The sequence below is a fragment of the Gallus gallus genome, chromosome 1 (genome assembly GCF_016699485.2).
Source record: "Gallus gallus isolate bGalGal1 chromosome 1, bGalGal1.mat.broiler.GRCg7b, whole genome shotgun sequence".
In the NCBI taxonomy this organism is placed as follows: Eukaryota; Metazoa; Chordata; class Aves; order Galliformes; family Phasianidae; genus Gallus; species Gallus gallus.
In genome coordinates this window covers 13,883,468-13,906,837 of record NC_052532.1, presented here as the reverse complement: position 1 = coordinate 13,906,837, position 23,370 = coordinate 13,883,468, and the positions used below count along the sequence as shown (strand labels likewise).

Here is a 23,370-nt window from a genome sequence, read left to right as displayed (position 1 = left end):
CTTCCTTCCTTCCTTCCTTCCTTCCTTCCTTCCTTCCTTCCTTCCTTCCTTCCTTCCTTCCTTCCTTCCTTCCTTCCTTCCTTCCTTCCTTCCTTCCTTCCTTCCTTCCTTCCTTCCTTCCTTCCTTCCCTCTCTTTCTCTTTCTCTTTCTCTTTCTCTTTCTCTTTCTCTTTCTCTTTCTCTTTCTCTTTCTCTTTCTCTTTCTCTTTCTCTTTCTCTTTCTCTTTCTCTTTCTCTTTCTCTTTCTCTTTCTCTTTCTCTTTCTCTTTCTCTTTCTTTCAGTTTTGGCTGGTTAACTGTCTAGTTCTTTATATTGCTCAGAAACATACAGTCAGGCACCAACGGATGCAATTCATTTACCAACAGGGTGCTCTGCCCGTAAATTGGATGCATGCACAAAAATTCCTGAGCTCATTTAGGGAAAGAGGTTTGCTCAGACTTAGGAATCAATGTAGGTGCAGGCATGTGGGAGGTGGCCAGGCTTGTGTTCAGAAGGAGGACAGAAATCCCAACAACAGCAGCCGTTACCATAGATGAGCTGGAGAAAAGCACTATCACACTTTATTTTAGTATGCTACAAAATTCCTTGTTGAACTTTATTAGGTACTTTAATACCAAGCATACTTTAAAGTAACAAAAATTATTGTTGTTATTATTTTTTACAGAAAATCAGGTATTCCAACAGTTTTCTTTACAGTTTTTGTTGACTTAAAAAAAAAATTACAGTTGACAAGTTACAATGGAGTGTAATGGGAAAGCGGTTACATTTAAAAAGGTAAAACATACTATTCATACTGAACCAACATTTAGTGATGTATGTCCTTATAAGTCTCCTGTTTGTGTACAAATGGTACATTTTGGTGGAGCTGTCCTGGTTGGGCTGCAGGGTCTTGAGATGACACTTTTTGCAACTTTGTGTGTATTGAGAAAGGACTTTGTCTTCACACTGTCACCGTGATGCAAAACTTAGTGCTATATAACCAAATAAAATACGACAGAGAAACCCTGTTTCAGTGATTTCTGTCACAGCAAAAGTCCTGCGACTGCCATAATTTGGGGTAGAGGTAAACATAAGGAGCAAGAGGAGATGGTTATACAACAGCACACCCAATTAGCAGAGCTCCCACAGCCTTTTGAGATGAGTGCGTGTCTGTGGGCCAACAGGATCAGTGACTGAAGGTAGGCTTTGCTGAGACACCACTGAATGGGAACTCTTGAATGCACCCGGCCTTTGAGGCATTTCCCAGCTGCCACTGCTTGGACTGACCACAGATTTAAAAACTTTTTGGAATTGGGACCTCAGTGATTTCATACAGTCTCATGTACCTAGTATCTGTTTTTTCCTTTGCATGCACTTCAGCACAGCAGCAGGTGCTGGGATTACATTTACAGGGGTTGGTTGAGTTGGGTGGCATTTTTGACCAGCTCTAACACCAGTCCTGTAGAGGTCAGGGAGTCTCCTACACACATTTACAAGAGCAGATTTATGTTAAACAACATTTATTTATATCTATTTTTAAATGCTCCCCAGATTCACATATAAATTTATTTGCAGACATCCATCTACATCAGTGTTTGGTTTCTAAAATCATCAGTGGCACACTGGTACCTTGGTGGTGAAATAAGTTACCTAATTCCTTGAGTTTATTTGCTTGAAGATGATTTTTCAACCAAAGATGAAACTACTTTTCTGAGATCTACGCACTAAATTCTTGGATACTTTGTGTTGTGCAGCTAATCATTAAAAATCGGCTTTAACTCATGCTTTGCCATGTCTTCAATGTGTCATATCATTTAGGACTGACAATAACAACCAGTGGTGCTTTTAGCCATTTCCTCTGATGGCCAGACAGTGATGCAACAGGCAGTGTTGGTTTGGGGCTGGAGTTGGTGGTGATACTCAGGAGAGGGCAGGAGGAGTGCGGGCCTGCTGCCATATCATGAGGAGCTGCATGTGGCACTGGGTGCAATGAGCCCAGGCTGCTCTCTGCCTGGTGCTCAGACCCAGATCTTTCTCAGTACCCTGTGTCTCCATCTGTTTTCTGCTCTGGAAGGAGGGTGCCCATTGGGCAGCCCCTGCAGACAGGAGCCCTGGGCTCTGCACACCCGTATGGCACACAGCTGTCTGCAGTGGGCATTTGTTTGTGGTCTCTTCACTGACGTTTGGAGTTAAGGCCAGAAGAGAGATTTAATCACCGAGCCTGATTGGCAATAATGGGGCCAGAGTTCTTCCCCCGTAGTTGTGTGGCAGAACAGGGAAAAGAACAGAAATGCCTTTACAGCTATTTAGTACATTTAAAGGGTATATCACTTTTTCCTATGAAAAAAGAAATCAAATGCTTTTATTTTGTCACTTTAAATGCAAAAAATTCTATGTTGCTTGGGAAATTATAGCATGATGGTATTCAGTCAGACATATCTTATACTATATATGCTTCATAGAACTAGATTATAGGTCAGAAATAATTTCTCAGTCTTAAATTTGTTACAGACATAGATTAATTGGAACACATATGCCGTAAAAATTGAGAAGCATTACAGTTTTAGTCAACTTATTATACACTGAAGTAAATGAAGTGCAGAAATGTAGCATTAAAAGTTATGCTTTTCCACTAGATGATGGAGACATTCAGAGTCTATTTATAAATGCTTATTTAAGAGATGCCCTATCAGCTTCTTGGCTACTGGGATAGGAATAGTCTGGAGTTAACTGCCTCTCTACTGTGAAAGGTTTTAAAGCTTTTTGCTTTCTGTCTGAATAAAAAAAATGACATTTACAAACCTCCTCGATGCATATATTTTACATATGTTTGTCTAGCAACAACTACACCCCTTTTAATTTATTCCCCAAATGTGACTTTTCATGCATGTCTTCTGAATGCTGTATTCAGCAACAGTTTCTAATGAGCTGGTGTGTAATCCATGATTGCATTTCTCTTCCAGAAATCCCTTCCACGTCTGGCTGGTCTATGTTAGAAGGTAGCGTTTACCAATCAGGCGGTTTTGCTCTCGTCAGCGTTCTTCTCTCTCGGAGGCCCTTTCCCAAGCTTCTTCCCATTTTAATGTTGATGTACAAAAGCTGTTGTTCATTTTGTTTTGTGCTCATTCTAGTGAGGATTGGCTTAGAAGGACTGCGCAAAACAGAGAGAAGAGAAAAGTTGGTTTACTGCCAGCCAACATAAAGACGTTCACACTGCGTGCACTTGGCTCAAGCCAAACGTCTGAGCGGTATTTGCACACACTTCATTATTGGTATTTCCACTTAGCATGAAAAATGGCAAGTTCAATCTTCAAATATAGCGATGATTTGTAGTCTGGAAGCCTTAAAAACCAGTTTTCATCAGCAAATCAACACATGAGGTCAAAGTAGTGACATTGTTTCATTTAAATTTTGAACGATATGAAAATAAAGGCAAAATGTGTACGAGAACAGAATCAAATTTGCTGGAGGAGTACAGTGAATCATGTTATAATCCTGACATCCCTATTCTGTATCAATAAATTTTTCACTCCTCTGAGCACACAGTGCGCATTTGTAACCGTGATAAAGCAATACATGGTGATGCTGTAGGGAATGGCTGTGCTGTGCCGACCCTGTCAAGCCCTCAGGTGCTGCTGTGCAGGTGCTAGGGAGTGCCAAAATGCAACTGCTGGCATTTGGCTTTGACCAAAGAGTCCCAGTACAGGTGTAGCTGGCTGGTGCTCAGCCCAAGAGAGAGGAGCAGTGCCTTCATCATGACACCATTGGACTCACCCTAACACAGCGTCCACTGTGGGAGGCCGCTGGGATTTAGAACTTAGGGGAAGACATGGTTGCTTTCATAAAAATGAAAGAATTAATTTAACCATGGAATGACAGTGAATGAAGTGTTTCAGAACTAGAAGCTCTTAAACATATTGGAGCAAGAAAATAGATAATTGATTTCCCCTGAAGTTAATTCCCCCTGGCCGTGCACACTTGCTTCCTGCATCAACTTCCTACTGATGCTTGAATTGATGTCTTTCAAGCAAAGTTGGTCCTACCAGGAAAGTTCTGACTTCTTTTAGCCCACACGTGTTCAGCATTCATTTATAATCCAGATGTATTTTGCAAAAAAAGGACATTTGTAATTGATATTGCTGATGCTAGAAACTAGGAAATAAACTATCAAGAATTATAAGCATTGTTTCTTTTCTTATACAGTCCAAGGTTGGTGAAACAGAAAGGTGAGGAAAGCCGAAATTACATGGTGACGAACATGTCCTTATATTCCTACAAACAAAGTAAAACTAATAGAGCTGAAGGAACCATTTATTTCGCTTGTTTTTTAATCATAATATAGTGTGCCTATGTTATGCAAATCCTTAGCAGTGTTCTTTGGATTTCCAGCAATACTCAGTGTTTGGATTGTAGTAGTGTCTGGGTTGCTAAGCCCTTTATTTGTTCTTTTGAACAATTTTGCATACAGGTGTTACACACACGGAAATGACATTTGGTAACTACCAGAGGTGCCTAGCTGATAAAGCAGAAATAAGTCATTCACATCCAACCTCTCTCAGTCTGACTCGTATCACCCTGTGGGCTCTTGATTGACTCCTTGCTGCTGCCTAGAAATCAGGTAATGAAAGCCATCTTTGTGAAAGCCCCATTGCCCAAACCACCCAGGTACTCTGCTGTTAAATTCTCTATCTAAAGCTGTGAAGGGCTGCCTGTTGGGCTGACATCCTGACAGGGCGTTGTTACTCGTATTTGAGATGTTCTCTTAGGGAAGTCATTCCTGTTGATGGCAGATCTGGGTTACATTCACCCTGCGAGGGATTTACAGCATTTCAGCATTCATGTAAATATTCAGGGAGAAGACACTGCTATTTCTTTGTTTTGAAGATAAAAACAGACATTTAGGTTTTGCGGTTGCTTGCTCCCAAGGAGTAGAACACACTGGATTTCATGGAGTCAGTTACATGCTATTACCTTAAAGCCAGTTAGATAGTAGGTATATGGAGGAAGGTCAAAATACAATTTCTCTACAGCAGGCTTAACACTTCACCCCATTAATTATCATCAGCCACATTTAAACAGTCTTCTTGCTGTTTATTTGACTGGTACTCTAGAAAATAGCAACTTTCTGAGCATTAATCTTTTAATCTTTTATTGCTCTCTCCAAATGCACTCAATTACTGTGGTCCCCTGAGCTAATGAGCAGCTGGCATTCATGGCCATACCAAAATCAGTGCTATTCCAAAACCACATCATTTGGCAAGAGCCCACAGGTGAATGGACCAGAGGTTTCTCCCAGAGTTCCTCCAACCCAGGGAGAAACAGTTTCTACCTCTGGGAGGCTGGCATGGAATTTGGTGTCTGGTAGCAGATAGAAGAATCTTATCTTCTTTCTTTGAAGATAATCTCTTTAATGTACATGATAAAAGTTATTTGGGTGGCCTGAGAGAATGATTTTATTTTTCTAGTGTTGAAGAGGAATAAATAGATGTGTGTCCGCCTTGGTTTACCTGCTATGGGTGCCTTGTCCTGCACAATGCATGGAGCAGCCTTTGCCCTGGCTTCATTTCATGTTCCTGTGCATTACCCTGAGAGCCACCCTGGGGCAAATACCATGCTGTGAGTAAACAGACAGGCATCAGCTCAGGTCCTCTCCAAACTCATAGGAGTCCTGGTGTCAAAGCTGAAATCCTAACATGGGCTTTTTGGGGATGAATCCCATAGATAATCCTATCTAAACTTCCCACAGTGCTGTGGGAAATGGTTTCAGAAGCATTCAGGAATTTTCTAAATGCTCTGAATGAAAGAATACTCAATCTGTTCTGCTCACAGAAGACTCAGTTCATGGCTGCACAAGGGCCTTTCTAGCATCCAAGAAGAGAGTTTCAGGGCCACAGGGAGATGATTGTGGAAATGAACCACTAAACCAAAAGAATGTCATCTTATAAGAGACCCTTTCCCAGGAAGAAGTAGAAAAATGGATAAAGAGAATCCAGTCAGAATAATTTTGCTGACCTCTTGGTATCTGTGTACTACTTACAGCCATAAACAACTCATATGCTGTCAGTCACAAGGAGAAACCCTGTGCATTGTGGGCACACCACAGACCCTAAAGCTGCACTCCGTGCTCCCAGTGTCTGCCTTGTAGTTTCAAAATCCAATCTATTCTTACACCGCATTTTATTTTTCCTTTTTCTGCTGCTACGTGTAGAGAATGACACAGAGCAGGAGAAAAATGCTGTGGGTGCAGAGAGGCTGTTTGGTTGCAGGCAATGTGCTCAGTGTGCTATGGGGAGGGAGGGGAGAGAAGAGTGGGATATATTATTTTCTGGCTTTTTTAAATTTTGAAGGTTTTTTGTGTGTTTTGAAGCTGTTATGCTAAGGAAAAAAGGTTTCAAGAAAAAAATGTGATTTTTAAAGAGAAATTCATTTGAAAAAAAGGAAAAAAAAAAAAAAAAGAAGAAGAATGGAACAATTAAGTCTGATCATCTTGTGCCAAAATGTGAAAGGAAAGAGATATTGGGAAGTTAGGTCTGGAGCCCAGGGTTCAACAGTTTCCCTGTTTGTATTCTTGATTTCTTCAAGCTCATTTCCTTTTCCAGATGGAAGAGTTGAGGAAGGTGAGGAGCGTGTTTGGGAGGAGAGAGGAGATGGAAGACAGGGGAAGATAGGAGGTGGGAGGTAGGCTTGGAGTAATATCTCACATAACGTCAGCACTCAGAGTCAGGCATTTGGGCATGGGAAATTGATTCCATCCTCTGATGGTTAATAGCACTGGTGAGCACCTGTGGGCTCCTGCAGTGCTGTAGACCATGGGAGAAGACTGGAGTCCTATATCCGAGATGGACAGAGCGAGATGTGGGAATCCTGGATGATGGGATTTATTATTGTCCTATGTGGTGACTAACAGCATCCGTGGAAATGTGAAGAGAGAAACTACTGCCCACGCAGCGATGATCTTTATCCTGAAATATCAAATTATTAGGCAGCTGTGGATTAGTTGTTTGTAGCAGGTTGTCAGAGAACTCATGTCAGCACAGCTTGAAGGCTGGTATTTTTAGTCCTGTTGGGGCGTGAGGCTGACTCTCAGGGCTGCCTTCATAGAGCAAGAATGGCTTTGCCGGAGGTGAGCTTAAGGCTTCACCTCCACAACAGTTGGAATAGATGATTTTAGTGGTCTTTTCCAACTGTAGTGATTCTACATTTCTATGATCCTAGGAGGGCTGAATTCATAGGATGAGAAGCACAGCATAGGGGCTGGTGGGCCTGGTGCAGGGGTGCAGGAAGGGGGCTGGGCAGGTGAGACGTGAGTCAGCCTCACAGTAAAGAAATCTGTCCTCATATTTGTATGGAACTTATGTTCCAATTTGTGCCATTGCCCCTTGTTCTGTGGCTGGGCACCACTGAAAAGAGCGTGGTCCCATTCTCTTAACACATGCTCTTTACATATTTTTAAGTGTTGATAAGACCCCCTCAGTCTTCTCCAGGCTAAACAGTCCCAGGTCTCTCAGCCTTTCCTCATACATGAGATGGTCTAGGTCCTCAGTCATCTTCATGATCCTCCACTAGATTTTCTCCAGCAGTCTCCTGTCTTTCTTGAACTGAGGAGCCCAGGAGTGGACACAGCACTCCAGCTGTGGCCTCACCAGGGCAGAGCAGAGGGGGAGAATCACCTCCCTTGACCTGCTGGCCACACTCTTTTTAATGTGTCCCAGGAAACCATTGGCCTTCTTGGCTACAAGAGCACACTTCAGGCTCATGGCCATCCTGCTCTCCATCAGAACCCCCAAGTCCTTCTCCTCAGAGCTCCTCTGCAGCAGGTCAGCCCCTCACCTGAACCGATGCATGTGGTTATTCCTCCAAGGGTGCAGGACTGTACGCTTGCCCTTGTTGAAACTCATCAGGTTGCTCTCTGCCCAGCTCCCACGTCTGGGAAGAGGCATTTGACTGCACTTTTACAATGCCAGTGTTAGCTTAAAGAAAGCTAACACTTTCTAACTAAAAAAGAAGCTAACACATCAGAGCCTGACATTTTTTTTTTTCTTTTAACAGGATTCTTTTTCAAATGAACCTAGATAAAGCCAGATGGCAATGACAGGCTCTGAAGCCTCAAGAAGGGGCTGATTTCAAGCTTCCTCTGCCAACCTGCCTAATCCCTGGCTCAGGTGGCCTTCTGGTTTGAAAGTGGCTCCAAAAGTACAACATATGCGTGTGCATTGGTGAGAAAGGCAGGAGGAGAGTGACAAGCAGAGGGAAGAGAGACCTATCCAAGAATAGAGGAACATCTAAGTTGCCATCCCTGTCAGTTGTCAGTACCAGTCTGTGCTGATGGAAAAATCCTTGGGTGACAGCTCTTCTGCCTTGCCACCAGCAGCTCCTGGGTTCCCCAGTAGGGCAGGTGGGGGCCAGCACTGCCACTGCTCTGCTGCACAGCACTGAACAAGGCAGGAGGCTGTGTGCCAAGGTGGGTGTCGGGATGCTGGGATGTAGGGACCAGCTCCAGACAAACAGTGGAAAGTGTTTTCTTCCATTTCAATATTTGCTCTGTGCCTAGGGAGAAAAGGAAGATTTTTATCATAATGAACAAACCCAGCAAAAAAGCCTCCTATTCTTTCTCCCAGAGAGCTTTCTTTTACTGCAGAACAGAAATTGAAGAGGCATCAGAGAGATGCTCCTTCCTCCGGTGGTTCCTTTCCAGAAGGCTCATCAATTTGTCTTTTGTACTTGCTGATGTTGCTGGGGGTTTGGGATGGCAGCCACGTCTCAGGACAGGTTTGCTGGCATGGGGGATCTGGTCTGTTGATGGAGGGATGGAGAGGCTAAAATGCCTCCATCAATACCGCCTTTCACTTGAAGCAGCTTCCTGCTCCACAGAGTTGTAGTCTCAAGTCAAGCAGAATCAGTGACTTGTTGTTCATCTATTTTTATTTCCTCCGTGTGGTTTGCTGCAGTCTTTCTTTACCCAGATGGTCAAATAAATTGCTGTCACTGAACAGGAGTCCCTGAACAGCGATTCCTAAACTCTTCCTGTTCCTTAGCTGTTGAATGAGAAAACATTGTACTTTCTTTGTATTCTACACATTTGCTGGCATTGCTTTTTGATTTCTTTCTTGGAACCCAGAGGATCTGTAGGTATTTTTGTTTGTTTGGTAAGTTTTCAAGCTGCGTGATCAGACTGCTCAGAAAGCTCCGCATCAGCTTTATTTAAAAGCTGTTGGGACTTTGATCTGTACTTCTGTATTGAGAGCCATGCTGAGAGCCAGGCCGTGTCGGAGTAGTACCAGCCCTGAGCAGAGAGGCCTGAAAACGTCTGGATTGTCACTGTATATTTTTATGTTTTCCTCATTATAGACTCTCCTCATAATAGATTTGTGTTGAGCATTGCTAGTTCTGTATATTCCAGAAGTGTACTGGTGTTGCGCTGGACAGCATTAGAAGTTGATGTCAGCGTACCTTCTGTCTGGGAAAACAAATCTTGCTGATGTTGATGTTGATACAAAGCTCTACTTTTTCATGCTGAGAAATTAGAAAGAAGCTCAGAACCATCCTGTGGGGCTGTGAGCATGGCTGAGCTGCTCACCAGGATCAGCACTGTGCCCAGGCTTTGTGATGTTCCAGGCTCTGGTGAGGCCACAACTTAAGTGCTATGTTCAGTTTTGGGCCCCTCACTACAAGAAGGAATTTGAGGTCCTGGAGCATGTCCAGAGAAGGGCAACAGAGCTGGGAACGGTCTGGAGCACAGGTCTGATGGGGAGCAGCTGAGGGAACTGGGATGGTTCAGTCTGGAAGAGAAGAGGAAGATCAGGGGAGACCTTATTGCTCTCTACAACTGCCTGAAAGGAGATTGTGGCGAGGCGAGGGTCAGCCTCTGCTCCCATGTAACAGTGACAGGAAAAGAGGGAATGGCCTTAAGTTGCATCAGGGGAGGTTCAGTTTGGATATTAGGAAAGATTTCTTCTCATAAGGAGTGGTGAGGCATTGGAACAGGCTGCCCAAGGAGGTGGTGGAGTCACTGTCCTTGGAGATGTTCAAGAACCATGTGGATGTGGCACTGAGGGATGTGGTTTAGTAGTGTGGTGGTGATGGATTGACACTTGGACTGATGACATTAGTGATCTTTCCAACCTTAATGATTCTGTGATTCTATAGATTGTGCCTGATGTGTGTGTGGTGGGGTGGAGGAGTTCAGCCCTGAGGGAAAGCTGGGCCATTAGAGCAGGGCCATGGAGGTGCCAGCCAGCATCCCTGAGTAAGGAACTCAGCAAGGCGTGGCTGATTTTGTTGTGGCAGAAGAAACAGAGCTTGGCTTTGTTTCAAGAGATTGGATTTCCCCAAATAATTTCCCACTTCATATAATGAGTTTTTCCCCCATTAGAAAGAAGCAGAGCCATGACAATTTGCTGGCCATTCTGGCATGTTAAAAGGAAATTTTCTATGCATCAAATTTTCTGAAATAATTTGCTGACTATCAAATGTTATACTTCATTAAAACAACTACAAGAAGTTCAGCGTAAGCATCTTGGAAACCATAGCAAAGTGCTGGCAAATCTTTAATGCTGCAGAATAATAAAAGCTTTTAAACGGTCTTTTCTTTGTGTGAAATGAATTTTCCTCCTCCTTGGCCAGCACGATCTGGGAGCACTGCGCAGATCTGACCTGCAGGGACTGGTGCTGCAGCCTGCCCTACCTTTGTGTCTGCAGTACCAGGAGACATCACCACCCTAAAACTTGTGCTCTTGATTATGTCTCTTGATCTTTAGCATCTACCATCTACTGGGACAAAATGGAAGTTTCAGCAAGGATGAGTGTTTCAGTGAGTGTTTATTCATTCTGAAACACTGAGTGCAGCAGCTTTTTCCTGGTGCCTCTGTCTGCCATCAAGATTTATATGAAACAAACATGAGACAAGTATGCAAGGCTCGTCACAGGGCTGTGTTCCCACATGGAGCCACCGCTCCTCACAGCTGACGCAGTGCATGGTGTTTCCTCACCCAGGATACCTCCTGCCCATCCATGTGGAGAAAACAAACACTGAACTAGGGCTGCAGGAACCTGGGGTCTGCATCCCAACCCCACTAATGAGCTGCTAACATCGATCCTCTTCCTGCCCTGGCAAGAGGTAGTTGCCAAGCTGCGTGTTTGTGGGAAGCAGGAAGTTAATGATCTGGAGAAGCTTTAGTCCTAGGCTCAAAACTGCAGCTTAATGGTTAGTTAAAGGCTTATTTGAGAATGAGAATGTTAATTAACTATCTATATATTCTTTGAAAAAAGAGGGAATATTTGGGGCCATGCATAATAATCATGTAACCCAAAGCTATGTGGTTACGTGTAAAACTCCTCCTTACCTGAAATTACCCTAAAATATCTCCATGAGGCTCAGTGAAATTCAGCTAGGTTTGGGGATGGCAAAGCGAGGATCTAAAGAGAAGGAGAGCATTCTGGTGACCACCATCAGCCATAGAGAACTGCCTGGCAGGCAGCAAGGAGCACCTGAGCCCTCCTGTGTCCTGAGGGAACTCCTGGCAGCATCATTTCCTTCATCTTCCCTTTCAAGCTGTCCTGCAGGATTGCTGCAGAACTGATTTGCGAAGGCTTTGGACAATATATCAGGATATGTATCAGGATATATCATAATTATTATTTTATATTATTCCCTTAAACATTTTTTTTTTTTAGTTGCCATAGGAGTTCTAAGTGCACTCTTGCAAAAGAAAAGAAGATTCCCTCTCCAACGAGCTTTCAGCTCAGAGGACAGTGCTCAGCAGTGCAGAGACAGAAATCCTGCACAGAGAAGGAAGGGAGGGCTGTGCTGGGAAACTGCAGAAGAGAATGCAGGATGGCTGTCAGGTTTGCTGCAGCCCTGAATGGCGTCTTGAAGCCTCTCTGTAAGAAGATAAGAATACAGAAGCTTAACTGTTTGAACTTCACAGCAGGGTGGAGTCATAAAACCACCAGCCTGACTGGAAAGACTGATGAGGAGAGGAAACACCTCACTCACCACCTCAAACCAACATCCAGTTGTATTGGGTTCCTCAGAACTCATTGATCAGTCACCCTTTCCTCAGTGATAGCTCAGCACTGCCCATTAGGTAAAGGTGACACTCATGTAGATTTACTCACAAATGAAAGTTATCAGTGAAAAAAGGTAGGATTTGGGGCAAAGACAAAATGAGCCCGGTCTGTGCTGTTATACACTCAGCAGCACTCCCTGAGGAGCAGTGAAACTGTGCCCCTCACAGCACTGTGAGCCCTCAGTGCGGGTGCTAATGCAGTACCCTGCTGTGCAGCTCTAGCAAAGCTCTCCTAAGGGCTTTCTACCCTAAATAAGTGATTTTTGTCCCTGGTTCCCTCTCATTTTCCTCTATCAGGGTATGGCACTGTGGGGAGTGCAGGGCCAGGCCTGTCCTCTCCCACAGCCAAAGCTCAGCTGTGCCAACTGCCAGCACAGGTGCCTCCTGCATTTGCTGTCTGCTTCCCACTGAGACACCTCATTGGAGCTTAAATCCTTATGATGGATTTCTGCTCTGGAGTGACGGCTTGTGATGTGAGGCTGGGTTAATACATGTCAGCTGTCATCGTCCTTGTCAGTCGCTGCTGTCAGTGAGCAGCGGATAAGTAAATCTGTGATGATGAATATCCCAGAGAGAGCAGGGTTTAAATATTTCATTGCTTCAGACACCGAAAATTCTCATTTGGAGTCCTTTTCTTATGTCCTCTGAGATCACTCTGGCCCTGGAGAAGAGCAAAGGCTGTGTGGGTCTCCTGAGAACTCAGCAGCTGTGGGGCATGGGGTGGCAAAGGCAAAATCCCCAGCACTTGGGGTGAGCTGAACTACTACTTCAGTCCCATCAAATGCAAAAACAAGCAGAAACTGAAGGAAAAAGGCAAATCTTTTTTTTTTTTTTCCTTTTCATCATCTTCCTTGCTTCCCCTCTGCTGCTGAGCAGGGTCAGGACTCCAAGCAGCCAGCTTAGGTCAAACACCTCTGATAGTGTGTTGGATCTCTCTGTGTGAGCAACACTATGGAAAGCTTCAGCCATGGTTACGATTTAGTAAGCATGCTTGTTCCCAAAGTTGTGGGTCTCCAGTCCCTGGAGATGGGCTTGGTGATTGTCTCTATGGCTTCTGCAGCACTCGGTGTTCCTTTGAGAATCATAGAATCATAGAATATCCCAAGTGGAAGGAACCCATAAGGATCATTGAATCCAACTCCTGTCCTCAGCATTTTAGATACAGCTCTTTCTCAAGCCTCACTCACTGAAAAGAAGTTCTCTGAACATGATGGCTGGAGTGGTGATGGGATGCACACTGAAGTGTAGAGATATCCTTGGAAATCCGTCCTACAAATGTATTTGAATAATATGGCCAACAGCCCAATGGCATAACCCTATCAGAACTACCCTAAATCATCTAAAGGATGACATCTTGCTATAAATCCAATTTGTGACTTCCTAATTAAGGATAAGATCTTCAAAAAGCAGAGTTAACGATCATCTCCTACTTGAGTTAATGCAAACTCAAATACTACAAAAACTCCAGACTTTTTGCAATATACACTGAAAAAAATTGCTAAGATGATTAACGCTTTATTGCTCTGAAGTATTCTCAATCACCTTCTGAGGGAACAGACGGTTAAAAACATGCAGGTTTCTACCAGACACTTAAGTGTGAATGCTGCATGTTTTTCCTTTTACACGTCTACCACTACTGCTGCTCACTCAACCAAAGCTTCCAGGAAGATGGGCATTTTCCTTAACTGTCTCCTCCTGTCACCCAACACCACTACAACAACAGAATATCCAAAAGAAGGAAGACGAGCTGCCTGGAGACGTGTTTGTTTTCCTCCTTCTCTGTAGCATCCCAGGAAACCCATTGATAGCAAAGTCTCATCACTGATTACTTGGAGGCAGAAAAAAGATGCAGTCATTCAGATTTTCAGTCTCCCAGGCTTCCCGGGTATTTTGCCCACAGGAGCTTTACAATAAAAGTATTCTCAGTGCAAAATACCAATTTGTTGAGACTGAAGTTTTCTCGGGTGCTTCTTTTTAATCACATCAAAGATGTTATTCTGGGAGGGATGTGGAAAATGAAAGGAAATGCTCTGATAAACAAGGTCTTAGCTTCTTTGGGAACTGGCTTTTTTTCCCACTAACTACCTACAGAACCAAATAAAAATGAAAACGTCTCCATTTTTGTTCCATGCCAGAAGAGAGAAGCACCATCCTGTCAACATTTCTCATGAAACAAAGTCTTTGTTTTCCAGAAGGCCTTAATGAGCCAAGAATCTCCCAAACAGAGGAGACCTACGAACACAAGCTTCTGAAAATCTAATTTCTTTCTTATTTACCTTGTGTTTCTTGAGGACAAGTTTTCTTGGCAATTATAAAAAATAGGAAGGGTTATTATTTGAGAACTGATATTCAAGTTCAACACAGGATTCACATGAAAAAAAAAGACCATGAGTATTTGCAACATTTCTTAACCTTTAGGAAACAGTACAGTCATTTCATCTTTATCCTTTCCTCCTTTTTATCTCATCTCATCTCCTCTGTTTGTTGTGCTTTTTTTCTTGGCCAACAGATAAGCAATATCTTCCATATGAGCATGTTTCTGTAAGTCTGTGGGTCCACCGTCTCTGGTATTTGAGGACTCAGCAGCTAGATCCCAGCAGAGGACAGGTAGTATGCGTTCGTGGGTGGAACTTGCTGCTTCCCTATTATATAAAGCACCCGAATCAGTATTCATCTGTGCATTAAGTAGCAGCATTCTGCTTTTTTCATGCAGGGAAAGTACAGTTTGTGCTGTCTTCTTATATAAAAACTGGAAATTTTATGAGATGCATTTCCCTCAGGACATGAGGGATAGAATTTGTTCCTTAATAACTAACCGATGGGTTTTAATTGCTTGCTGTAGACTATTACCTGTTAAATTTATCTGAAAGTGTGATGCTAGCAAAAAACTGTTTTACTTCCTCCTACTTTTCATCCATCATCTAACTTCAGCATCTAAGGATAAAACATGACAGATGACTCAAGTATGTGGCAGGTCATAAAATATTGACTCTTTATGTTATCTCCTGATGAAACATGTAACTGTGGTAAAATCTTCTTTAATTGGGATTCCTTGCTTCTGGTTATTAGAATCATGGCTTAGGCTGCAGTCTAGTATTCTGAAGTTTTGGGTTTGGACTCGAAATGTTGAAGCTGGAAATAAGGAAGCAGTTTTACTTTTCATGAACCAGTACTTCAAATCTAGGCTCCCAGCCCTATTTTCTGTTACAATATTGCCTCCTGTAAAACATTTTGGACCTTTATGATCCTTTTTGAATCAGTAGAGCCAATCCATTTCTTAGGATTGTCTGATAATTAGAAACACTGTAGCTCTATCAAGGAGCTTATCCCAAGATAAGAACCTCCGCTGGATTATTTATGAAATACATAATACACAGTGACTAGCTTATTTTTCAGAGCTTTTAAATTTGTCTGACAAAACTTTATTTTCAGACTTTGAATGTCAATTTCCAACTAGCAAAGATTCAGAGTGGGCTTTTTGTCTGTTCTTCCACGAGAATGGGGTCTTTTTGTATGAATTAAGACAAAGCTTGTTGAGTGGAGCTCAGTGTGTATAGCCTTGGGGCAGCAAGGAGATGCTGCCCTCCTTGCACCTTTCAACAAAATAACAAAATTCTGGAAAATAATGTTCGGCATTAGATCTACAACCTCTTGATCAGGAGTTATGACTTGTGCAAGATTTCTAATCGCAGCAGTGCTGGAAAATATTGTTCCTTGTCTGAGGGAGGGCGCTGCCAATGTGGCCAGGACTGACAGTAGGAGCCATGTGGATGATTCTGTTGGTGTGGCTCAACCTGGTGAATATGTGTCTGAGGATTTAGGGTCTACTTCTGTGGCCAAATTATGATTAGAACTGGCACAGTACTTCACTCAGCAACTAAAACAGACCTTGTATCACATCAGCCCCACCAGTAATGGGTGGAAGGTAAAAGTCCATTGAAAGAAATATTAGATAAACTGTCTAATGACGCACCTGTGTTCCACCTGTTTTCCATTTATTCAATCTATTATATATAATATATATAATTATTCAATTTTTAATGTAAATATACACCTATTTTCCATTTATATAAGACAATCTAGCAATAGAAATGAATAATTCCCGCAAACCTCGTGCTTAGTATTTACCACTGGGTCTACAATCTGAAGAGCATTCTCACAGCATTTAAGAAACGCTATGCAGATAAACTGCTATGAAAATCAATGCAAAACATGTTGGAGAAGCATAGTCTTGGGGTGGTGATCAGTGATTCACAGGCCAGCTGAAGAAATGCATTAACTGGAGTTTGATGAGAACCCCTCTTATGTCTGATATTGTTAAAATATTTTCATTAACCATTTGGATAAGGGAATAGAGGATCTCTTCTTCCATTAGGACAGCCCCCTGGGGCCACTGTCCCACAGAGGCTGTTAGGAAGCCAGGTGACAGGAGAGGGACAACTGCTCACAATTTCCCCAGCTAACAGAAGGGCTAACCTTCACGGGGGCATAGTGCTTTCTTCCCAGATGACTTACACAGAGGGCATTTCCACTGATCAGTGGAAGAAAGATTCCCCAGCCCTTATTTCTGTGTGCCAACTGCACTGTCTATTTTTAACAGCAGGCTCCCATTAGCATTTGTTTGCTAAAAATAAACATATTTCAAATGCAATTCATTATATAGCACATTAGGGTAAAGGCAATTTATGCTTCAGTCAAGAAGAAATATTTTTAAGAGACAAATTGGTTCATGCAAATATCTGTGGCTTGCACTTGGTCACGTGGTGCCAGCTGAGATGGTGCTCTGATTTCAGTGGGTTGATGGGGTGGATCACAAAATGGAGGAAGTTGCTGAGGAGATCAGTTCAGCGTCTTCTTTTAACTTAATTAAAACTGTGACCATAATTATGTAAAGAAAAACAAACACACAAAAAAGGATGGGGTGAGTAGGTAGAAACAGCACAGGTGTAACACATGGGTGGATGTGGGTTTTTTTTTGGTGGAAGAGAAGGTGTCTTTATTATACTGAACAGAACGGTGCCCTAAAACCTAAACTCTCAACATTGCTGCTTCTCACTTCCAGAACAGGAGAATATTACATAGGCACAAACTGAAGTCAGAAAATGCCAGTGCTGAGGATTTTGAAGTGGGTGTGGATGAACTGCTGAGCAAGGCACTGCAGCCAAAAGGTAATCTCTGTTGGATCTGTCCTTCATGAATCACCTACTTGCCTTTTGAGTTAAAAAAACATAATCACAGAATCGGAGAATCACAGAACTGTAGCAGTTGGAGGGATCTCTGGAGATCATCAAATCCAACCCCCTGCTAAAGCAGGGTCCCTGCAGCGGGTCACAAAGGAAGGCATCTGGGTGTGTCTTGAATACTTCCAGAGAAGAAGACTCCACAGTCTCTCTGGCTTCAGAAGTACTTTGTGAAAATAAGGTATTTTAAACAAAACTTGTTAGTCCTGGTGGCACTGTTAGTGGGAGGACTTCTGGGGTGTGTAGAGAATCCCTGCTCTGAACTGAGACACACACAGGAACTGAGCCTGAGCCTCGCACAACCCTCATAAGCGCCCCTCTCTCCTTCCTGTTATAGTTCAGAACTAAAATAACACAACATAAATAACTCACAAACCGTAAAAAGATGAAAACAACTCACAGTCTTTGGGATATGTGGGGATAAAAGCAAAGCTTTCATTTCCAGCCAGTGCTAACCAGCGGGATGCAGCAGGTCCTGCAACACTGGGCTGGGCAGCTTTCACCCACTAGAGGGGAGTGCTGTACCTACAGTTACCAGCTCCCTCATAGCAATACTGCTCATTTCAACCTAAGTGGCATTATTAAGAAAATTAATTGATGTTACTTGTAATTTAATTCAAAAAAATATAAAATTGGAATGTGCAAGAAAACGTTATTAAATGTTCCAAGTCCAAAAATAATAGCTTATCAGATTTAGGATCCTTCATTAAACACCATTTTGGGGTTAACAGACTTTTCTTCTTTTATAAAAAAATCTGTTTTATCTGAAAAATGTGTTGTCTTTTTTTCCCCTATGCTGCTTCACAATGCACAGATGAAATACTTTAAATTAAACCCCCTTTTGTTTAGCCTGAAGACTGTATATGTAAAATGCTCCTGATGGTTCGCAGTCATTAGTGTTAAACCTGCTAAAACCAGCACCTCGTTGTCCCAAAATAATGTGGTGTCAGGATTTCAGCTACTCACAGTCACCTGAAACAGAATGCAAAGGGGAAGGCAAGGGTCCAGGTGTGCTTCCCACTTGGGATGTGCTGCTGGGGGAAGGCCACCTCCCCAGGTGCAGGGCCTGGCATCTCCCTGTATGCAGCTGCACAGGCTCCCATTCCCCCATTTCTCCTGTTAAGATGCCCCTAATAGCATTGTCCACCACTCTCAGCTTTGTATCTGCCCCACCATCCAGGTCACCAATGCAGATGTGAAATGGCATTGGCCCCATTACCAGTGGTGGTGCTCTGGCAGTGACAGGCCTCCAGCCTCACACGGTGCCCCTGACCACAGCCCTTTAAGCCCAAGAGTTCAGCCAGATTTCAGTCCACCCCACTGACTGCTTATCTAGCTCACACTTTATCAGCTTGTCAATGGGGATGTAAAGGCAAACAGTGTCAGAATCCCTGCTCGAGTCAAGATAAGCAACGTATCCTGCTTTCCTTGTGCACTGAGCCAGGCGTGTCACCGTGCGAGGCTCCCAGCTCTGTCAGCCCACACTGATTGCTCTCGGTCGCCTTCTTGGCCTCGTATATGGAAATGGTTTCCATGATGATGGCTCCATCCTGTCCCCAGGGATAGAGATGTCTGCCACACCTACAGCTCCTCATGCACTCTGCCTTCCTGAAAACTGCAGTTGCACTTAATGCTTTGTTTCTGGTATGCCTAAAATACCAAAGATTTTTCGTTACTTTTTTTTTGGCTCAGTCATGGAATGGAACAACCATTTTTCATGGTTCTCTTCCCATTAAGGGGATGGCAACCTTTTCTAGTGCCCTAGAAAGCAAGGATTTTCCTCAGCTTCTCCCTCATCCCCCCTCCATTCCTGCAGTGGCCAGGGCCGGTGATCAGGACAGCAACCCAAGGCAGATGAGTCACAGAGGTGTTTCCAAACATGTGATCTGATGCACCACGGGCTCTAGGTGGCCACGTGGATTACACACCAGTGAAACACAGGCTTTGCCCTCTCAGAGCTCCTTTTCTTCCTTCTTCATCCGTCCCTGCAGCTCAGCTACCCCTGTTCCCTCTCCTCCCTCAGTTTCTCCCCTTGCTTTGCTCCCTATGCAGGCAGGCGTGCAGTTTTCTCTCATTATTGAGGCTTTTCTTTCCTATTTCCATCACAGGTTTCAAGCTCCTCTCTCCTCATCTGCTTTTCATTCTCTTATTTTTTATTCCAAGAGGAAAAAGCCAGAAGCACTGGCATCCCAATTATTTATATGTAAATATTTTCCCTAGTTTTGTCCTGATTTAGCAAAATTCGGAGTCCTGCAGGAGCCAACAACAGAGTCTCTTTTATTCCCATCAGGCATCCTTGCAGCTTTCTTCCTGGCCAGCAAAGCAGTTTACAAGACCGACAGAAAACTGACATTCTTTTATCCCTGCTGCAAAACATGTTTCATAATTCCTATTCTAAAATGTATATGCAGCCTTAATCCCCCTAATATGTAGGGTTTAATATGTATAAAACGCCTGCGATGTACATCAACTCAGTGCAGAATTTCAGTCGCTAGAAAGGCTGAGACCGAATTAAAGAGGAAGCACTGTGCATGGCAATGAGCTCATTCTGACGGGCTGAATTAATTTCAAATAATAAGGAAGTAATTTCCATCTCGCTAAATGTCTGCGTTTTCCTGCAAAAATAAAGCAGTGCAGTCAGAGAGGTACTCTGGAGAAATGAGCCTCATACAGAAAAGTAAACCAGATAGTAATTAAAAAAGTAAATAAGTCATAATTGCAATTGTAAAAGGTAGTAATAAGTATTAATGCACTTCAAGCCCGGTTGCTTTGATTGCTTTATTTCGTTAGCTTTATAATCTAAAAAATGTCATCATTTGAAGATCCGCAGATGTAAGTGCAGACAAATACCTACAGCAGCCGGATCTGGAGTAGTGAGGATGCAGTCACAATGGGCTGATGCAGCAGGAGACACCATGAGGAAAGGGAGCAAGGAGGATGTACAGGAACAGATCCCTGTGCACCAACAGTTGGAGGCTCGGAATGCAATTTTTCTCTGGACAGGCACATGTGGGACACGACTTTTTAATTCAGAAGCCTGACCAGGAGAAGTGGCGGTGCTCCCTATGAGAATGATACTACAACACTCATCCAGGACACTGAAATGATACAATTTCTTTAACAGAATCATAGAATAGAGTCACAGAATCGTTTGAGTTGAAAGGGACTCTTAAAGGCCATGTAGGCCAACTCCTCTGCAATGAGCAGGGACACCTACAGCTAGATCAGGTGCTCAGAGCCCATCCAGCCTGATCTTGAATGTATCCAGGCATGGGGCACCCACCACCTCTCTGTGAAACCTGTGCCAGTGCCTCCCCACGCTTACTGTAAAAAACCTTTTTCTTATGTCCCATCTAAATCTCTCCTCTTTTAGTTTGAAACCATTTTCCCTTGTCCTATCAACACAGACCCTGCTAAAGAGTCTGTCCCCTTCCGTCCTACAGCCCCCCTTTAGACACTGAAAGGCTGCTCTCAGGTCACCTTGCAGCTTCTCTTCTCCAGGCTGAACAGCCCCAGCTCTCTCAGCCTGTCCTCACAGGAGAGCTGTTCCATCCCTGGGATCATTTTTGTGGCCCTCCTCTGGACGCTCTCCAACAGGTCCGTGTCTCTCCTGTACTGAGGACTCCAATGACCTACACATGGCTGGATCTGTGACCGGCACCCTTGTGCCCTAGGGGAGGGCTATAATCTCTCATCACGCCCACATCTCTCCTTGAAAACTATTTTCCGGGGAGAATCTAGGCCATGCGTGTCCATGTCTGTGGAAAAACCTGCTCCCCTCTAGCATAGGTGGGCATCTGGCATTCTATGGGGTTTGGGCACAACATCCCCTTTTTATATGCAACAACCTGGTGGTTTTACCATGTGCCAGGAGCTGGAACAGCCTGGCTCAACTTTAATTCTTCCTCCAACTTCTTTACTGTAAAGTCCCCTGTGAAATGCAGCTTTCCCTGTCCTGTAGGTGAAACTGGGAGAAAGGGAATAAAAAAATGAGATCAAAGATGACATTGTAGCCTGGTGACAGGGGCACTAAGCTGTTGGAAAGGTGATCTGACTTCCACTCTCTGCTCCCATTAATATTTAATAGTCATTAAATTAAAAGTCAGGAATATGTAGGATTAACTACAGGTCAGCATCCCCATACTTATATCTGAATGAGTGAGATACTGTTCGTATGGCTGGAAATAAGCTATTAGCAGTGAGCACGCCAGGATGTCAGCATCAGACATAAATTTAAATGATTTAAACGCTGTCTCCACAACAAGGAAAACAATGAGATGACTGCTCCAGGACAGAACTGCACAAACCTAAGCCTGCTGAGTGCAGATACTCCCTGAGATCCAAAACTATTTGGCAAAAATCAGCCCTCAAAGCTACGATGAGGGTGGCACATAGAACAGTCATGAACAGCTTTTCATATAGTCAGAAGTAATGATCACAAAGCAACAACCTTTGAGAGGTGCCACAGCCAACCCTTGTGCCTCAGAAGAAGGATGCCCGGTGTGCCCACTCCCAGGCTGCTTTCTGCTTTGCAAACTTAAGTGACTCCTTGCTATAGGACTGCCTTGGGACATGCTGTGCCATGCCATGCTGTGCCACATGGTGACACTGAGCTCATCCCCTGGTCCCAAGGAGGATGGAGGTGGGTCAGTTTGAGGCCCGCTCCCTGGGCTCCCCACCAGCTCTCCTTATGCCTGCAGGCACAGCAGTGCAGCAGCAGTCCTCTTCAGGGATGCCAGTGGGCTTAGCCAGACATCTCACATTTCCAGTAGCTTCTTTTCCCATAGTTGCTAAGAGACCAAAGCAGTCCTCTCAGCTGCTAAAACAGATGTTTAGTGATTTCCTGCCCCTCCCCCCGCCCCCCATTCTAATTCTGGTAACGACAGCTCTGAGCCCATGAGGACTTTCCCTGTGTTCCAGGTGGGGATGAGCTGGGCAAACAGGGTACTGGGTGGGGGGTTTGACCCCAGCAGCATTTTGGGAGGGAGATAATGGCAAAGACTGCTTCCATGTGCAGTCATTGTGCTGCTTCCATGTGCTCTCCTTACTGGAGCACCCTCAGGGTGCCTACAGCTGGGAGCCAGTGAGGAGCAGCAATCCCACATGAGCTTAGAATCATACAGTCATAGAATCTTTAGGGTTGGAAAAGGCCTCTAAACCACATAGGCCAGCCATCAGCCCATCCCCACCATGCCCACTAACCACAGTCCCCAGTGCCACATCTCTACACTTCTTGAACACCTCCAGGGACAGTGACTCCACCACCTCCATGGGTAACCTGTTCCAGTGTCTCATCACTCTAAGAACAAATTTTTCCTACTATCCAACCTGATGCCCACAGGGAGCATTATGAGGAATAACATTCATCCCACACTGAGCTGCTGTACCTGAAATGAATGGGAAAATGGACTTGGGCAAAGGGCAGGGAGCTGATCCCCACGAGGCCTCTGGATCCAGTCTGTGCAATAGCTGCACAAGACGTTGGGCTCTGATTGGATGGGGATTGAATGCTGATAAAAACCCTCAGGGAATTCAGTGATGGGGATTGGAACTCAGCGATCTTTAGGGTCCCTTACAACATAAGCCATTCTTTAATTCTATGATTCTATGATCTCTGCACAAATGGAACCTCTCTTGTTATTTCTCTGTCATGTTAGGATTTTTCTAAGTTCAGCTGTGTGTTCACAATTAATAATGGGTCCAACTCAGTGGAGATTTGTTGTGTCTTGGAAATGCCACTAATCAAGATACACAAATGCAGCTAAAACAACAACAAAATGTTAAGTAGTGTGTGTGTTTGCTAACTGTGCTGTGCTGACTGCCAGGACTGGATGGCAGCTCCCAGCTCAATGCCTGTAAGTCCTGTTGGTTCCCTGTGGGCTTGGGTTGACTTTATTAAGTGGTTATGTGTCATGCTTCAAAACTTCTTCCCAATGGAGCTGTAGCTAAGAGAAAAAGTTACAGCTTCTCCTCTTGTAGCCTTGGTGAAAACTGTTAGTTGTATCACCTCATATATTTCCTAACTCTGGCAAATAACAGAAATAAATCTGGGCGCATTTATAAACCTGAGATTTCTCTGCTC

The 23,370-nt window shown here is 43.9% G+C and overlaps 1 protein-coding gene across 3 annotated transcripts in view; it reads right to left on the bottom strand.

Annotated features, from left to right (window-relative positions):
- Positions 1 to 564: 564 nt before the first annotated feature.
- LHFPL3 (lipoma HMGIC fusion partner-like 3) overlaps positions 565 to 23,370 on the bottom strand; it is a 235,540-nt gene continuing 212,734 nt past the window's right edge. For all 3 annotated transcript variants that reach the window (XM_015275770.4, XM_015275771.4, XM_015275769.4), the window contains one exon: positions 565 to 3,131. Coding sequence is in view for 1 of the 3 variants with exons in the window: in XM_015275769.4 (XP_015131255.1) it covers positions 3,103 to 3,131 (29 nt within the window). In the remaining 2 variants the exon portion in view is untranslated. The remainder of the gene's footprint in view (positions 3,132 to 23,370) is intronic.